At 43.5% G+C, this 14,304-nt stretch overlaps 1 protein-coding gene across 1 annotated transcript in view; it reads left to right on the top strand.

The window, feature by feature from the left end:
- PXDN (peroxidasin) overlaps positions 1–14,304 on the top strand; it is a 584,135-nt gene that overhangs the window by 171,991 nt on the left and 397,840 nt on the right. Inside the window, exon 3 of the mRNA XM_069235854.1 lies at positions 6,676–6,747. Within this exon, the coding sequence (XP_069091955.1) occupies positions 6,676–6,747 (72 nt within the window). The remainder of the gene's footprint in view (positions 1–6,675; positions 6,748–14,304) is intronic.

Below are 14,304 nucleotides of genomic sequence, written 5' to 3'. Positions count from 1 at the left end.
GTGAAAAATGCAAAGGATGTACTGTAGAGGAGGATAGCCCTCTGCATTAAGATATGGTACACAAATACCAAGAAGCAGGCATCAGAAGGTTTGAGAGCCTGTTTTACCAGGGCAAAGGCTGCTTCCACTGCATTTCCGCTTTGCTTGTTCTTGATATCTGCCAGGCTGCAACATGGGTGTTAGTGCTTATGTTCACGAAGCACTACTTCTTTAACAGCCGGGTCTGGCAGGAAGGGCATTTCACCTGCTTTGTCTTGGTGGTCAGAGCCCAGTCCACAGACCCTCTTCCTGGGGGGGAGGTACTGCTTTGGTGTCTAAACTAAGGTGAGGAATCTGTAGTTAGAAATGTGCATCGAGGGCATGGTCAACGAACATGGCCACCAGGATGTGACACCCCCGAACTCCTTGCTAGCCCCATAAACAAATCCTCACAATCGTACACAATCCTGCCTCATCCTAGTCCCTCTAAACAGGAATAAACCGTGGGCACCTTGCATCTGACAGAGGAATTCCAAAGCGGCAAATGAGGTGATGTTTGGGGGGAAAAACGGGACCCATGGTCTCCTCTGGCCACACTGAGAGCTGGCAACGTGGAGTGGCCCTACAGATAACGGAGCAGGAACGAAATGGCATCCCCCCCAAACATCACAAGCTTAAACTTCAAGCCCTGTGACATCCCTTCAGCCTCAAGATATTTGAGGGTCAGAAACAGGGTCCCCCGGGGATTGCACCCAGTAAGGCCGCAGGGCGATATTGAGTGTGACAAGGCGGAGTAAGGTGCGTTTTACGTCCCTCTGTGCGCCGTGGTCAGTTTCTACCAATTCAGGCAATCCTCTACATCTGGGAGTCCCCATGGCCTTACTGTTCTACTCCAGGACCTGCAATGTAGTTTGGGCAGCCTACCTCCCTGCCATAAATGAGACCGCTTCCTGGGCTTTGCTTAAGCCTAAACTGCAGGCAGCAGACTGTGGTGCCCGTGGGGCCTGAAATTGACGGTGCTGCAGTGCTATCAGCAATTGCTCCCCCCTCCTGCATTAGGGTCTCCTTGCACATACCCGCATTGGTCTAAAAGGAAGATTGGCATGGCCAATAATAGTATTTCCCCCCTATTCCTCCTCCTGCAAATGAGTGAAGGCAGGTGACAGGCCCCATTTACCAGTCTCCGTACCTCCCAGAACAGGCTTGGCTGGGGAGAAGAGAGGTGAATCTCCACTGAATACCCAGTGGGATAGTCAGAGACTGCTCATGCTACTAGCTACATTGGAAGGTGGATGAACTTGCAGAGACTGGCTCATGTTTTACTTGAGGTACATCACCAGGATGTGAAGATGGCACTCATGGCCAATGACCCTGAAAAAGCTTTTGACATAGTGGACTGGGGATACCTTCTGGAAGTTCTCTGTGTCAAGGGCTTTGGGCCACATTACCGCAATTGGGTATATGTGTTGTACACTGAGTCATGCGTCAGGTTGCAAGTGGCTCTTGGCCACTCAGAGACTTAGATGATAGGACAGGGGACGCAAAAGTGTTGCCCATTTTCCCGGCTCCTATTCGCACTAGTGATAAAGCCATTGGCTATCTGGGTACGTCAGGAAATGCAGGAGTGGTATATTCAGTCAGGTGATGTAAGTCATATCATCTCATTATATGCTGATGAACTTTGTTTTATCTGATGTCCCCCTGGGCCGCAGCCCCAGTTTTGCTGGATCTATTGGAGGAATTTGGGTCATACTCTGGGCTTTGGCTCAGCCACGCAAAATCGCTACTGTTCCAGCTCGTATATCTGGCTGCGATTCCCGCTGAACGATTGTCTTATTTATGCCTCCTTTGGGAGATATCTCACTTTCGGTATATTGGGATTGCATACTCACAGAAGCTATAGCTCCGCCTTAACATAGATAGGATTGTAGAGGGACTGAAGTCTTGAGTGTCATTCTGGAACACAATGCCTCTTTCATTGATGGGCAGAATGTCCATCGTCAAGATGGTTCTACTTCCTAGATGTTTATACACTGCAGAATACTCTATGCTTACTCCTGTTATGTATATTTAAACAAATGAACGCCATATTAATTTCCCTTCTTCGGGCAGGCAAATGCAGCAGAGTGGCCTTTTCGACCTTGACCAGACGATAAGCTTGCAGAGGTCTTGAAGTACTGCGCCTTGACCTATATTACTTTTCCTCACAACTGCAACACGCAGCTCGTTGACTAGCTTCCTGACACAACTATGAAAAACTATTTTAATGGCTGGCAGGGTACCAGAGGGTAGCTTGCCAACTCTGTTGATGGAAGGTGCAGAGGTCCCCATGGACGTCCTTCTCGTAGTTTGACATTGTTCAGACGTCCTTCTCATAGTTCGACACACTGCCATAGTGTGGCACAGGTTTGTATGTACAGTATTGAAGTGAGCCCCATTCCATAGAGAACTCCCGATCTGGATATTAAAACCCGTCCGTCGAATGATGGACCATGTGTCCTTCCAAGCTTGGCAAGACGGTGGCTGCGAAATACTAGGGGAACTGTATCCTAATAAGCAATGTATTTCTTATGACGAGGCTTGGGATACCTTCATGCTTGGCTCAGGCCATTTCCCACAACACGAATACTAAAGGAATATTGCCTTCTTATCCTGCTGCCCCTATGTTTACACAAACCCCCTGGAGTCCTTCTGACATGTGGTGCGAAGTGATACTTAATCACACTCGTGTATAAAGCCATGTGTCTGGGCATAGTAGGTCCCATCCCGAAGGTGTGCTTGGCCTGGGACATAGATCTCGCCACACCTTTCACTGACAGGGATTGGAGACGGGTCAATGATCTTACACACACAATGTCCTATAATGCACGTTTTAAATGAACACATTATAACTTCCTACACAGGACTTAACTTACGCCCAGGTGACTCCAGTGCTGGAGCCATACCTGTGCAGATATATGCCCTAGGTGTGGCTTAGACAGGGCGGATTTTCTGCATTTAGTCTGGCAGTGTGTTAAGGTTTCCGAGGTACTGGATTCGGGTGGCACCAGAAGTCCATAGAACAATACACATCAATATTGATCTTAGGCCAGCCTGCTGCTTACTGGAGGATATCGCAAGACGAAAGGGTAAGATAAATTACCTATGTGTTTCTGCAACCGGTGCTAGTCTTAGCCAGACGGAGGGTAGCCATCACTTGGATGGGACAGGGGGCACCAGACTTTGACTCTTGGCACAGAGATGTTATAGAATAGGCAGTTGCCGAAGAATCGCTTATGAGGCACAGCAGACAGGATGATAAGCCTGAGGATGATACAGCTATTTGGGGGATTTATGCGCTGGGTTTGTGAACCCAGGAATTAATGCTGATGTGGAAGACAATGATGGTACTAATACATCTGATAGAGAGAGATTTTTCTTTGAAAAATCTACAAGTGGATCCCCAATGAAGCCAGAACGACAGTCACCCGGGCCCTTGTTAGCCGCCGCCTCGACTACGGCAATGCACTCTATGCCGAAACCACTGCCAAGACCTGGAAACGACTACAACGCATTCAGAACGCCTTCACCCGTCTTATCAGGAACGCCCCACGACACAGCCACACCTCTGCCCTTCTAAGAGACCTACACTGGCTGCCTATCGACAACAGAATCACCTGCAAGCTCCTGACCCACGCCTACAAGGCCCTACACAATGCTGGACCAACCTACCTCAACCACAGACTCTCCTTCTACACTCCCACCAGACAATTCCGCTCCGCCAACCAGGCCCTCACCAATGTCCCCTACATCCGGAAAACCTCAAGACCTGGCTCTTCGACTGATCCTCAGCACCCCTCCCCCCAACACCCCATCCTCCCCCAGCACCTTGAGACCCTCACAGGTGAGTGTCCACGCTTTACAAATCCCTTATTGATTGTTTGATCAACGGTGGAATGAGCCAACACCTTTCACGTAGTACACAGTTAACGCTGGAAAGGAACGAGGGGGAGGTGGCTGGTACGGGATTCGGGGGACAAATGTGCCCTATTTAATTATACTTTCCCCTGCTGTGCTGTTGATGGGCGTTGAAAACCTTAATAAAAAGTTTTTAAAGAAAATTATGTATGCATCAAGTTGCTTACCTTTGCATACATTTTTTCTGGTGAATACTTAATCTAACTGTAGATTCTTCACCACTGTCCAACCTCTCTCTTCAATCAAGTGGCCATTTTCACATCTAAAAGGGTCCTAGATTTGAAATCAGCACACTAGTGCCCACAAAGATTCACGTTTCACATCTCAGGATGCGGAAATAGAAATTGTCATCAGTGCGCAGGTGTGGCACTTAAATCCGGCTCCACTCAGTCGCTTCCGGGGCGGTACGAAGAAAACACGGAGCTGCACTGCACAAGGCAGTGTCACTCAAACGCATTTGAGGAGAAAAGGTTCCATATCCAGTGTCACCCTAGAGGGTACTCTAAGGAAAGGGTTCTACGGTTTGATAGAGCAGCCGCCAGCAAGGTTGATACCAAAGATACTTAACTTGTTCTTTAGGGTCGCTGTTTGAACTCTGCAGTCGTAAAATTATAATAATAATCATGCTCACAGCAAAACACGTGTTAGAAGTAGAAATTTATGTGACATATTTGTGTGCTGTCAAACATAACATGCACATGTGTTGGAATTAGTTAAAGGAACAGCACAATAAATATTTCGAGATTGGAGGACGCCACATACTGATCTGCCTGCCACAAATACAAACGACAAAGCCAAGATTTGACATCCAGGTAAACATACGTTGGTGGTACATCTGTACTGAACGTGTTCTTACATCTTTACCTCACTTCTACTCATACACCAAGTGGCCAGGAATATAGTCAAGACATTCATGATGTTGATAAAAGCCCGAAAGACATGGTATTATTTTCTCAACTGATATAGTTATTAGAAGCAATTGAAAGTACAATACAAGCTACTAACTATGACATTGAGAAAGGTTACTCCTGTGAATCCTAAATCATGAAAGTTATAGCTTATCCATTTACATTTGGCACAAAAATGCATGCTTTGCGGCACAAGTAGCTCAACTACTAATTTAAGTATAAGATACGTTATGTGCTGTTCTGTGTCCTATGACAAAATCTGAGAGGGAGTCAGACCTGTTGTACACATCCCTAGGAGTGACCTATACCACATACAGCAGTACCGGGCACAATAGGTCACTGTTAAGAATATCACTGATAAATATATTCTCTGATGGCCTAAAAAGATTACTTACACCAGCAGTCTTTGCATAGGATTTTAATGCGACCCATGAGTCCAGCGTTTGCACCTATGCACAAATGTCACGTGGGGGAAGTGACATCAAAGTTAACTTCTCTAGCAGCAGTTACAATACTAAGACAGGCATTTACAATGCACTAGGGTCTCGCATTTGTCGGAGCTACAGCTGTTCGCAATTGTAAACTCCCAACCGGATTTTTCTTCCATTAAAAGAAAAAAACAGCGCAATGGCGCTGCTACAAGTTCACACGTAATAATACCTATCAATAGAGAAAAAGTAGTCCACAAACCCAGGGAGCCTCGCATGTTTTCTGTACTTCGTCGCTGCGCTTGAGGAGGGCTAACCACCAGAAAAGGCATGACGTATGCGTGCCTTCCACTAATCAAAAGAAGCTGATTCTAACAGGCAAGCCAACTTGCCTATGAAAGACACTGACGTGACGTCGACGGGGCTCCGAGCCCTTTTCTGATACCTAAAGCGTCTCGCTAGCGATACGCATGCGCTCGACCCTAAAAAATGAATGAGCTACGTACATTAGATAGTGAAGAAAAGATCATGCATTTTCACTGGATAAGTTGTTTTGTAGACCCACTGAAGAGCTCCACCTTAGGCTGAGTTATTCTTTGATGTTAATTGCACCGCAATTGGCGTACCCCCAAAAAGAAAGGTGGGTACGCCAATTTTAAAACATGTCCAGGTATATTAGGTATTGAAATGTAATAATTATTCTATTTTAACTGAAGACAGTTATGTCGACCTTTTGCAAGAATAAGCTCAATTAGATTTACTTGCTTTTTAACTTTATTGAATATGAGGTAATTACTGAATGGTTATTGTAGCTTGTTTTAGCAAACTGTGATTTGACTATTGAAGATCTGTATAATCCATTAGGTCACTCTTGACAATGATCCTAAAAGATAAGACACTTATGGTAGACAGTGCTTAATTTGAGACAGTAATTGCTGGTGGGGGCCAGCGGCACTCATATTTGTGGACTGGTGCATATTTTTACTCTGCCACTCATTTTTGGGTACCAGCACTTATTTTTTATCATTGGATATTTCATGAGAACTTAAGAAAGAAAAAAACATGAAGGGGAACGATGGAGGAAGCGAAAGACAGAAAAACCTTCACAAAGGGAGTTTGCCGGAGCCGACAAGAGTGAGCTAGAGGAGCAGGGGTATCTGGTAGTGGAGTAAGAGGCACGGGGTGGATTGAAGACTGCGCATCCTTGGTATTTGGGACGTTGCCATTTAATAGCGTCTGTCACAGTTGTCTGAGCATAGTTTTGGCCACCGCTACTCTTTACTTTGCAAATTAAGCACTGGTGATAGGCCAGACGGAGAGACATCAAGGAGAAAATTCATAGAGAATCATGTGAAGTTGGTAAATCAAAATAAAGAAGTGAAATAATTTGGTTTTGTTTACAGGCTTCTAAACAACAATCAGATCAAAAGGATACCCGCTGGTGCATTTGAAGACCTTGAGAATCTAAAGTATCTGTAAGTAAATTTAATATTTTGTCTTTCTGTTGTAAATTGCTCATCACACATACTTCATAAAGTTGAAAACACATTGCATTGAGAAATTAGAGGTAAATGTGGCAAACTTTGCAGAAACGTGTGTGTTAAGAAACGTGGCCTAGTCCAAACTTTTAAGATCTATTTGAGAACGATGCACTGTGGGATATTAAGGATTTTCTAATGACTGCTTGATACAACAGATTTTATTGATGACAATTTGAAACGGCCAGTAATCAAAACACTCCTAAGGCAAATAGGAAAAACCATTAAAGAAAAAAAATGAAAAATTATAAATGGAAGAACATTGAGTGAAATGTAAACAGGTTTCGGCAATGTTGAGCAATCTACTTTATCAGTACTTAATTGCTTTGAATTATGTTTCGTACAATAGAACAAAAACTTTCTAAGATGGCCTTGTGTTCATGCACATGTGTGGGAATACGTGGCCAGCCATTTTTTTATTCTTTTTGTTCTACTTTACTAAAAAGCGTATAGTGATGGCCAATCGTGCCAGCGTGTGTGTATACAACGACCATTCGTATTCGAATATTTTTGAAAGACCTTTTCAAAGAGAGCTGCTGTTTGCCCTGTCTGCACAATATGTGGTGCATGGTATTCTGCATCGAAGGCCCATGTAGCAATGTGTGGAAAGCTGAACGCCCTCTCCAAAATTAAAAAAAAAAAAAAAAGTAAAAAAAAATGGAAAGATCTTTAAAACAAAGACACATTAGCCCATTAGACCCTTGTACTTAAGAGGACCACTTTTGAAGCAGCTGTGTATAATGGTCACAGGAAAAATGCAGTCACTTGCATTAAAGGAAGCCAGAGGCAGAAGCGGACTGAGTCCTTCCCCTGTGCTTGCACCTAGTCACTCATGGCCTTAGGGTTGGGAACATGAATGTTCACAGATAAATGGCAGGAGAAATAGCCTTTGGGAAGATATTAAGAAACTCATAAATACCAGGGTTTTCTCATGCTTTATTTTGGTTTTTTTATTGATGCATATGAATATGCTTCCAAGCAAAATGTGTGAAACGCCATAGAAGAAGTTGCCACAAGCACCCTATATTTCATGTGGCTGTAGAGGAAAGGGCTTTCTTTATAAGGAAGATAATTTTCTGGGATTAGAGAAACGTTTTCAAGTGCAAATGCAAATTTCTCTCACATTTTCCCATACGACCCTTCTCATTGCTTTTATCCAATTCACAGGATGAAGAGTAAGCCATCAGGGGAATACATGAAAATCTACAGCATGTAGAAACTACCATTTAAACTTCTTGGAGACTTTTGTGAACGTCCAGTAGTAAGTCTGAAACTTACAGGAATCGTTGAGGGGAGGTCTCCAATGAATAGATTTCTGACCTCTGAATTTTAAGAGCAGGTTTGTGATTCAGTCTCTCAACAATTAGGCTTCTTTATTTCCATTTGAACGCTGCTTCGTATTTTCGTCACCTAAAACATAATTTGCCATGGTGTTCTACAACTAGAACAACCATGCTGCAAGTAGAATTTGACTCTCCTTTCTTACCGCACTTTGCCATTTGATAGTGGATTGAACTTAAAATGCGTTACTTTGCTCAAAGAAGAGCCAGCAGTACTGATTGTAAAAAACAATCTAGCCTTTACCACACAATCATAAGATGGTTTTCTCCAAATCATCTGTTTAAAGATTCCCCCAAATTGGGGGTTTAAGGTGTTGACATTATTGTGAATCTGGTATGGCTGCTTGAATTCTGCCTGTTTAGTGGACATAAACCTTTTCAAACTAAGGCTTACTTGGGGACTTGGCCCAATAACTAGGCTAAACCTTCACTGTTTTTCTTTGGAAAGCGAGAATACCACCTAATATACTTTTGACTTACTCATGTATGTGGCATTTAAATTACGAATCCACATTGCTTTCACGATGGGTTGGAAAGTGCCAAGAGCTGAAAAGCAAATTCAAAGAAAGGGTTAGAAACGGATGTGGTGTTTATCCCCATAAGAGGTGGACATATATGCAGTGTCAAGAGTAGCTCGCATAGTGGGTGTTGTGCGTGGGCTGGGACACACACAAGGGTCTGCATCTTGAACTGTGCCAAGGGCAGGGACACCGCTGCAATCCACACATCATTGCTGGAGTGAGATTGGCATTGTATGTGTGTCATAACACACTGCCATTAGCAGTAAGCATTGGATACGAGCCGACGTCTGTCCGTCCTTGTTCTAACCAACTGTTGGAGACTGTGGAGGCAGTGATTGCGTTTGCACTTGTATCTAAAAAAAAAAATCCTTATTATACATCTATGTCTGAGTTTCTATGAATAGGAACCGATGCATGGCTGTGGATCGGTAGACAACAGTATCGCTCATTTAAAGTTAATGCAACTGGCATTGAAAATAAGGAAAAAGAAAAAACACTGGGAATTATTTTTTTACATCTGCTTTTCCATTGGGTAGCCACACCAAAACTGGTCACGGCCTCCTTAAATAACTACTAAAACGTTTATGTAGATTGCACATTCGTTTTGGTTAAGAGGCAGTGTGAACTAGCCTGGGCCATCAGGTTCTCCCTTTTGGCAGCCAGTCTTGAAGCCTAATCGCAGAAACAGCATGTTTTCTGAAACTCAGCGGCAGGAGCTCTACGCCCGGGACATTGCGAGTTCTCCCGTTTCAAGATTAGTCACTTCAAAAACCTTATGTCACATAGAAAAAAATAAACCGTTCAAAATGAAGTTCAGAAGATTTACTGGTTGTGAGGCAGAACGTGGGAGAATATGTATGCTGGTGAAAATGCTGTAATCTGAGAAAGGGAGTGAAAGCTAAAAATGCCTTAACCAAGATGTCATTTGAAAAGACGTTTTTTCCTCAGGACTGGGCGAAGACATGGAAGGAATCCTGGTGCTGGCTTGTTGGGTTCTAGAAGAAAAAAACGTCTTGTATATCATTTTGTGGTTGAGGTCGCATTGTTGCCATCCAGTCTTTCTAAACATGTTTGTTGGACAAGAGTGTTTTGTCCCACGCCACTGGGCTGTGTTCTTAAACAGAGTGTGTGTTACTGTACCTTGGGACATGCACATAGTTGAAGAAAAGTGGTGATGTAGGCAAACAACATTCATCTGGAATAAAGCACATCCAAGGACCACTGTTGAACTCTACATCGCTATCACTAGTGGAAATCGCAAGAATAGGTACAAGCATTGATCAAGCCCATGGGTCTGGCCTTGACAGTCGCGTGTAGAGGCTAGAATATTTTTATTTTTTTATTGCAAGCATATGGCACAGAAAGAAAAAGTATATATGCTGCCACCTACTCGTGCTTACTATATGCTTTCAATACAAATCTTACATTTTAAAAGCCAATTTCTGATGTGGTTGTTTGAAAAGTTTATTTTTCAATGGCAACCATTTAGGCATTTTATTGTTTTTTTTTTGTGTGAAAATCAGCACCTACCCAGGTGCTCAAATTGCGGATGGCTACTATGTAGCAATGTCACTTCAGAACACCAGCGTTAAGAAAGGTACTGAAAATAAATCACATTTAACTGGGTAGCCAAAGCACAGAGAGAATAAATATCTGTGACTAGTTTTTAGAGATAATAAAATAAAATGCACACTTGGAACCAGCTTTGTCGGTGAAGGGAAATAAACAGTTTTTAGGTAGATGTGAACAATGTGCACAGGAAATTGTATAGTTACTCAAATTGGTAAAATGTCTGACCCATTGTTCCATGCTCTAAGCTGTGATGAGTGGAAGGAAAATGCAAATGACAAACAGATTAATGGATGAAGCTCCTGACAAAGAACCCCTCTATGTATGTGTGTTATGTATGATTTTGTGGGAAAAACAAGTTTGGTGAGACACCTAAAGTTTTCTCATAGCCAGACCTACTTTTTTCTTTTGTAAATCTTTTTTTTACTAGTTTCACATTAACCAGTGTCCAGGTACATCATCTACAACTTTTAGGGAGCCATATAGAGAATCAAAGTAGGTTTGTTACATAACACTATCAATGAATATCAGTAAACAGTCCATTACAGATGATAAGTGCACACTTGTTTGATGTCATATATCCATATATCTTTTGAGTCTTAGGGGCGTGAAACAGAAGAGTCAAAGTAAACTTGTAGTGAAAGAATTATTTCAAAAGAAATAAGCCCAAAATTACCTTCGCTCATGAGGAGATTTTCCTCCTCGTTCAGCGTTAATAAGCACAATGAAATATTCAGCATGGGATCATTCTCTTTAGGAACCCTCTCACATGGACATCGGTAGATCATTCAGGCAGGGTTTGTAAGTCCTTCAACGTGTTCAAATAAACCTCCCATCATTCCATTAAATTACATCTGCCATCTCTGGCCTTCGTATCCGCTCGTATGGAGAGTTCTGCTGACGCCCATTGTATTATGTCCCTCTGCCATGTCATCAGCAATGGGGTAGTTGCTACTTTCCAGGACATTGCAATATGGTGTTTTGCAAGGGCTAGTGCTAAATCCTGGAAGCCCAGCACTTGTTTTGTCTTTTTTGTTATGACATCTGTATTGAGGATATAGTGGGTGGGATCAAGGGACACAATAGAGTTTGTGATAACAGAGATGCACAAGGTCATGGATTGCCAGTAGCCTGTAATCACGAGGCATACCCACAACATGTGTAAGAAGTCTTGCCCTATCCTGCTGGCATCTGGGACATTGTGTGTTCGTACCTATGTACATTTTGCCTATTCTTTCAGGGGTAAGGTATGTGTAAGGTAAGTAGTTAAACTGTGTAAAGCGGAACCAAGCATTCCACGTAATTGATTTAATGGATCCCAGACATCTCTGCCAAGCTGCGTCAGTTAGCTCCATGGACAGTTTATCCTGCCATCATTCCCTAGGAGGCTGAAAGCAGGGCGTAAGATGATCTAGCTTCAGAGTGTGGTAGATAACCAATATTGCTTGTTTCGAGCTGTTAGTAATTAGCATCAATTCAAGTGGACCAGACACTCACATTAGATCTCTTTCAGAATCCCACAACCTACCTGACACTTCACATAGGCCAGAATATAACGAAAATTGTCCTGGGGCTAAACCATCCTCTTCTGTCTTATTTTCGAACGTGCATAGTGTGCCATCGACCACTATGTCTCCCCACTGATGATCCTACTACTTCCCAGGTCAAGTGGTGTGCTCTCAGAGCTCCCCAGGGCAGTAGTTCCCATAAGGGCAAACTAGGGGCATGCAGAACATCCCTGCGTCCACAAAAAATATATGTACCCCAGCACCATATTGCTGCCTTCACCAATACATTTGGTACCACTCGATAGAAAAGCCATCTCAATAGGCAGTGCTCCCCAAGTTCCAAACCCAAATGTTCCTCTCAGAGCACAACCCATTATATAGCCAGCGTAAAGGCCGTTGGAGTTGTGCTGCAGCATTATAGAACTCATAGTGGGGAGCACTTAATCCTCCCATATGCAAGGTTGGTGTCATCCTTGTAAGTGCTACCCTGTATCTCTTGGCACCCCAGATTAAGGTAGTGAGCAGCCTCTGAAGCTCCAAGAAAAACGGTTTCTTCAGGATCACCCTAGTGCCACAAACAATAGTGGAAGAATTAACAAATGTTTGCTATGGACACTCATAGGGGATAGCTGCAACTGTGTCCAACGGGATAATTATTGTATAATGGAGGTGAGTGCTTTATCCAGGTAACATCTATGAGATCCTGTTGTATATGGCTAATATTGACCTCCAAGTACTTAAAAGTATCAAGTGCCCATGGTAACGGCGAGTTAATATCTGGAATATGTTCTGTCTTTGGCAAATGCATCAACGGAAAAAGGCACAACTTTTCCCAATTGATCCGGAGGCCAGAACTCTGACCAAAGTCATCCAGCGCCGAGATGACTGCGGTATGACCAATGGATCATCCTTAAAACAAGCCAGGGTGTCATCGGCATACATGAATACTATTTGAGAGTGGTCTGCAATCCCATATCCCTATTCAAGCGCCTTACTCCATAAGATACAAGGCAGATGCCCCATGGCCAGTGCAAATAATAGTGGGTACGTGGGGCAACCTTGTCTAGTCCCACGAGCAATAAGAAAACTGTCTGAATTAATGTCCTCTGTGCACACCTGGCCATTGGGAAGTCGTAGAGGACCTGAATCCATCCACAAAACCCTTCACCAAATCCCAGTTGCTGCAGGACATCCTGTAGAAAGATCCCTGTCTTGAGTGTCTGTTCTATGGGCCCAGTCCATGGTACTGAATAAACGTTCACTATTTAGGAAGGTGTGTCTACCCGGAATAAACCCAATTTGGTATGAGTGGATCAACATGTGTACCAGTGGGGTTAATCTATTAGTCAAAACCTTTCCTAATATTTTGCAGTCTAGGTTGAGTAATGAAAGTAGACGGTAGGAAGCCACTTCAAGTGGGTCTGTTCCTGGTTTTGGGAGTATGGTAATCAGTGCTTCCTGCATGCTTTCTGAAAGGTGACCACATTCTTTGGCTCGTACATAGAGGGCCAACAAGTGTGGAGCCAGGCTAGCGTGGTATTTGGCATAATACACAATGGGAAAGCCATCAGTACCTGGAGTCTTACCTCAGAACATGTGCTTGATAGCTAAAGATATTTCCTCAAGTGTCAGCAGGGCATCTAGTTCCTGTACTAATAGGGGATTGAGAAGTGGCGGCTCTAACGGATCTAAATAATCAAGGTTGGCTTCTGGGGACACACCTAGAGGGGATCGGTACAGCCCTGTATAAAAACTTTCAAAATCCCTATTAATTTTCAGTTGGGAGTTCATTATTGTGCATGAGCTTGATCGGATAGCTCTGATTGTAGTGCTTGGGCACTCTGATTTCAGTAACCATGCCAATAAATCACTGGCCTTATCTCTTAATTCATGCTGCCGTTTGGTGTATTTCTGAAAATCGAATGTGACCTGATGTCCTGAGATGTCCCTATAATTAGTCGTAATGCACTCTAATACTGGATGTATGATCGGATCAGTCACCCAATCTGTTTCTGCTGCTCTCAATTTATCTTCCAGGGTCAATATCTCAGTCTGAAGAGTTTGCCGTATGGCATGCTTCATGGCCATACACACACCCTGCATCACAACTGCGCCCAATTCAATCATTCCATCTGAAGCAGACCCTTCATTCTAAGTGAAATGGTTGCCTCTATGTTCTCCCACAGTTGTCCAAAATGTAGTGTATTTCCGTGCAAGCGATTGCAGACACCAGTAGTCTGGTGTTGTTATCCCCAGTGTAAAGTCACCATCAAGGGGCAGTGATCAGATAGTGTCCGCCCTAAATATTCTGCCCGTCTCCATTTGTTCATTAACGTCCCAGTGCAATACATTAGGTCTGTTCTCATGTATAGGGCATAAAGTGCCAAGTAATGGGAGTATTCTCGTTGTTGATATAACGTGCGCCAAACATCAGCAGCCTGCCCATTGTTGTAATTGTTTGGTGGCATAATGTGACTGTGCACATGGGATTGGGGGCGTGGACCTATCTAGTTCTAGGTCCAGAGCACATTTAAAGACACCACACCAGAGCATGGG

The sequence above is a fragment of the Pleurodeles waltl genome, chromosome 5 (genome assembly GCF_031143425.1).
Source record: "Pleurodeles waltl isolate 20211129_DDA chromosome 5, aPleWal1.hap1.20221129, whole genome shotgun sequence".
Lineage (NCBI taxonomy): Eukaryota > Metazoa > Chordata > Amphibia > Caudata > Salamandridae > Pleurodeles > Pleurodeles waltl.
Note: the sequence above shows the minus strand (reverse complement) of the source record. Positions and strands in the feature narration are given on the sequence as shown.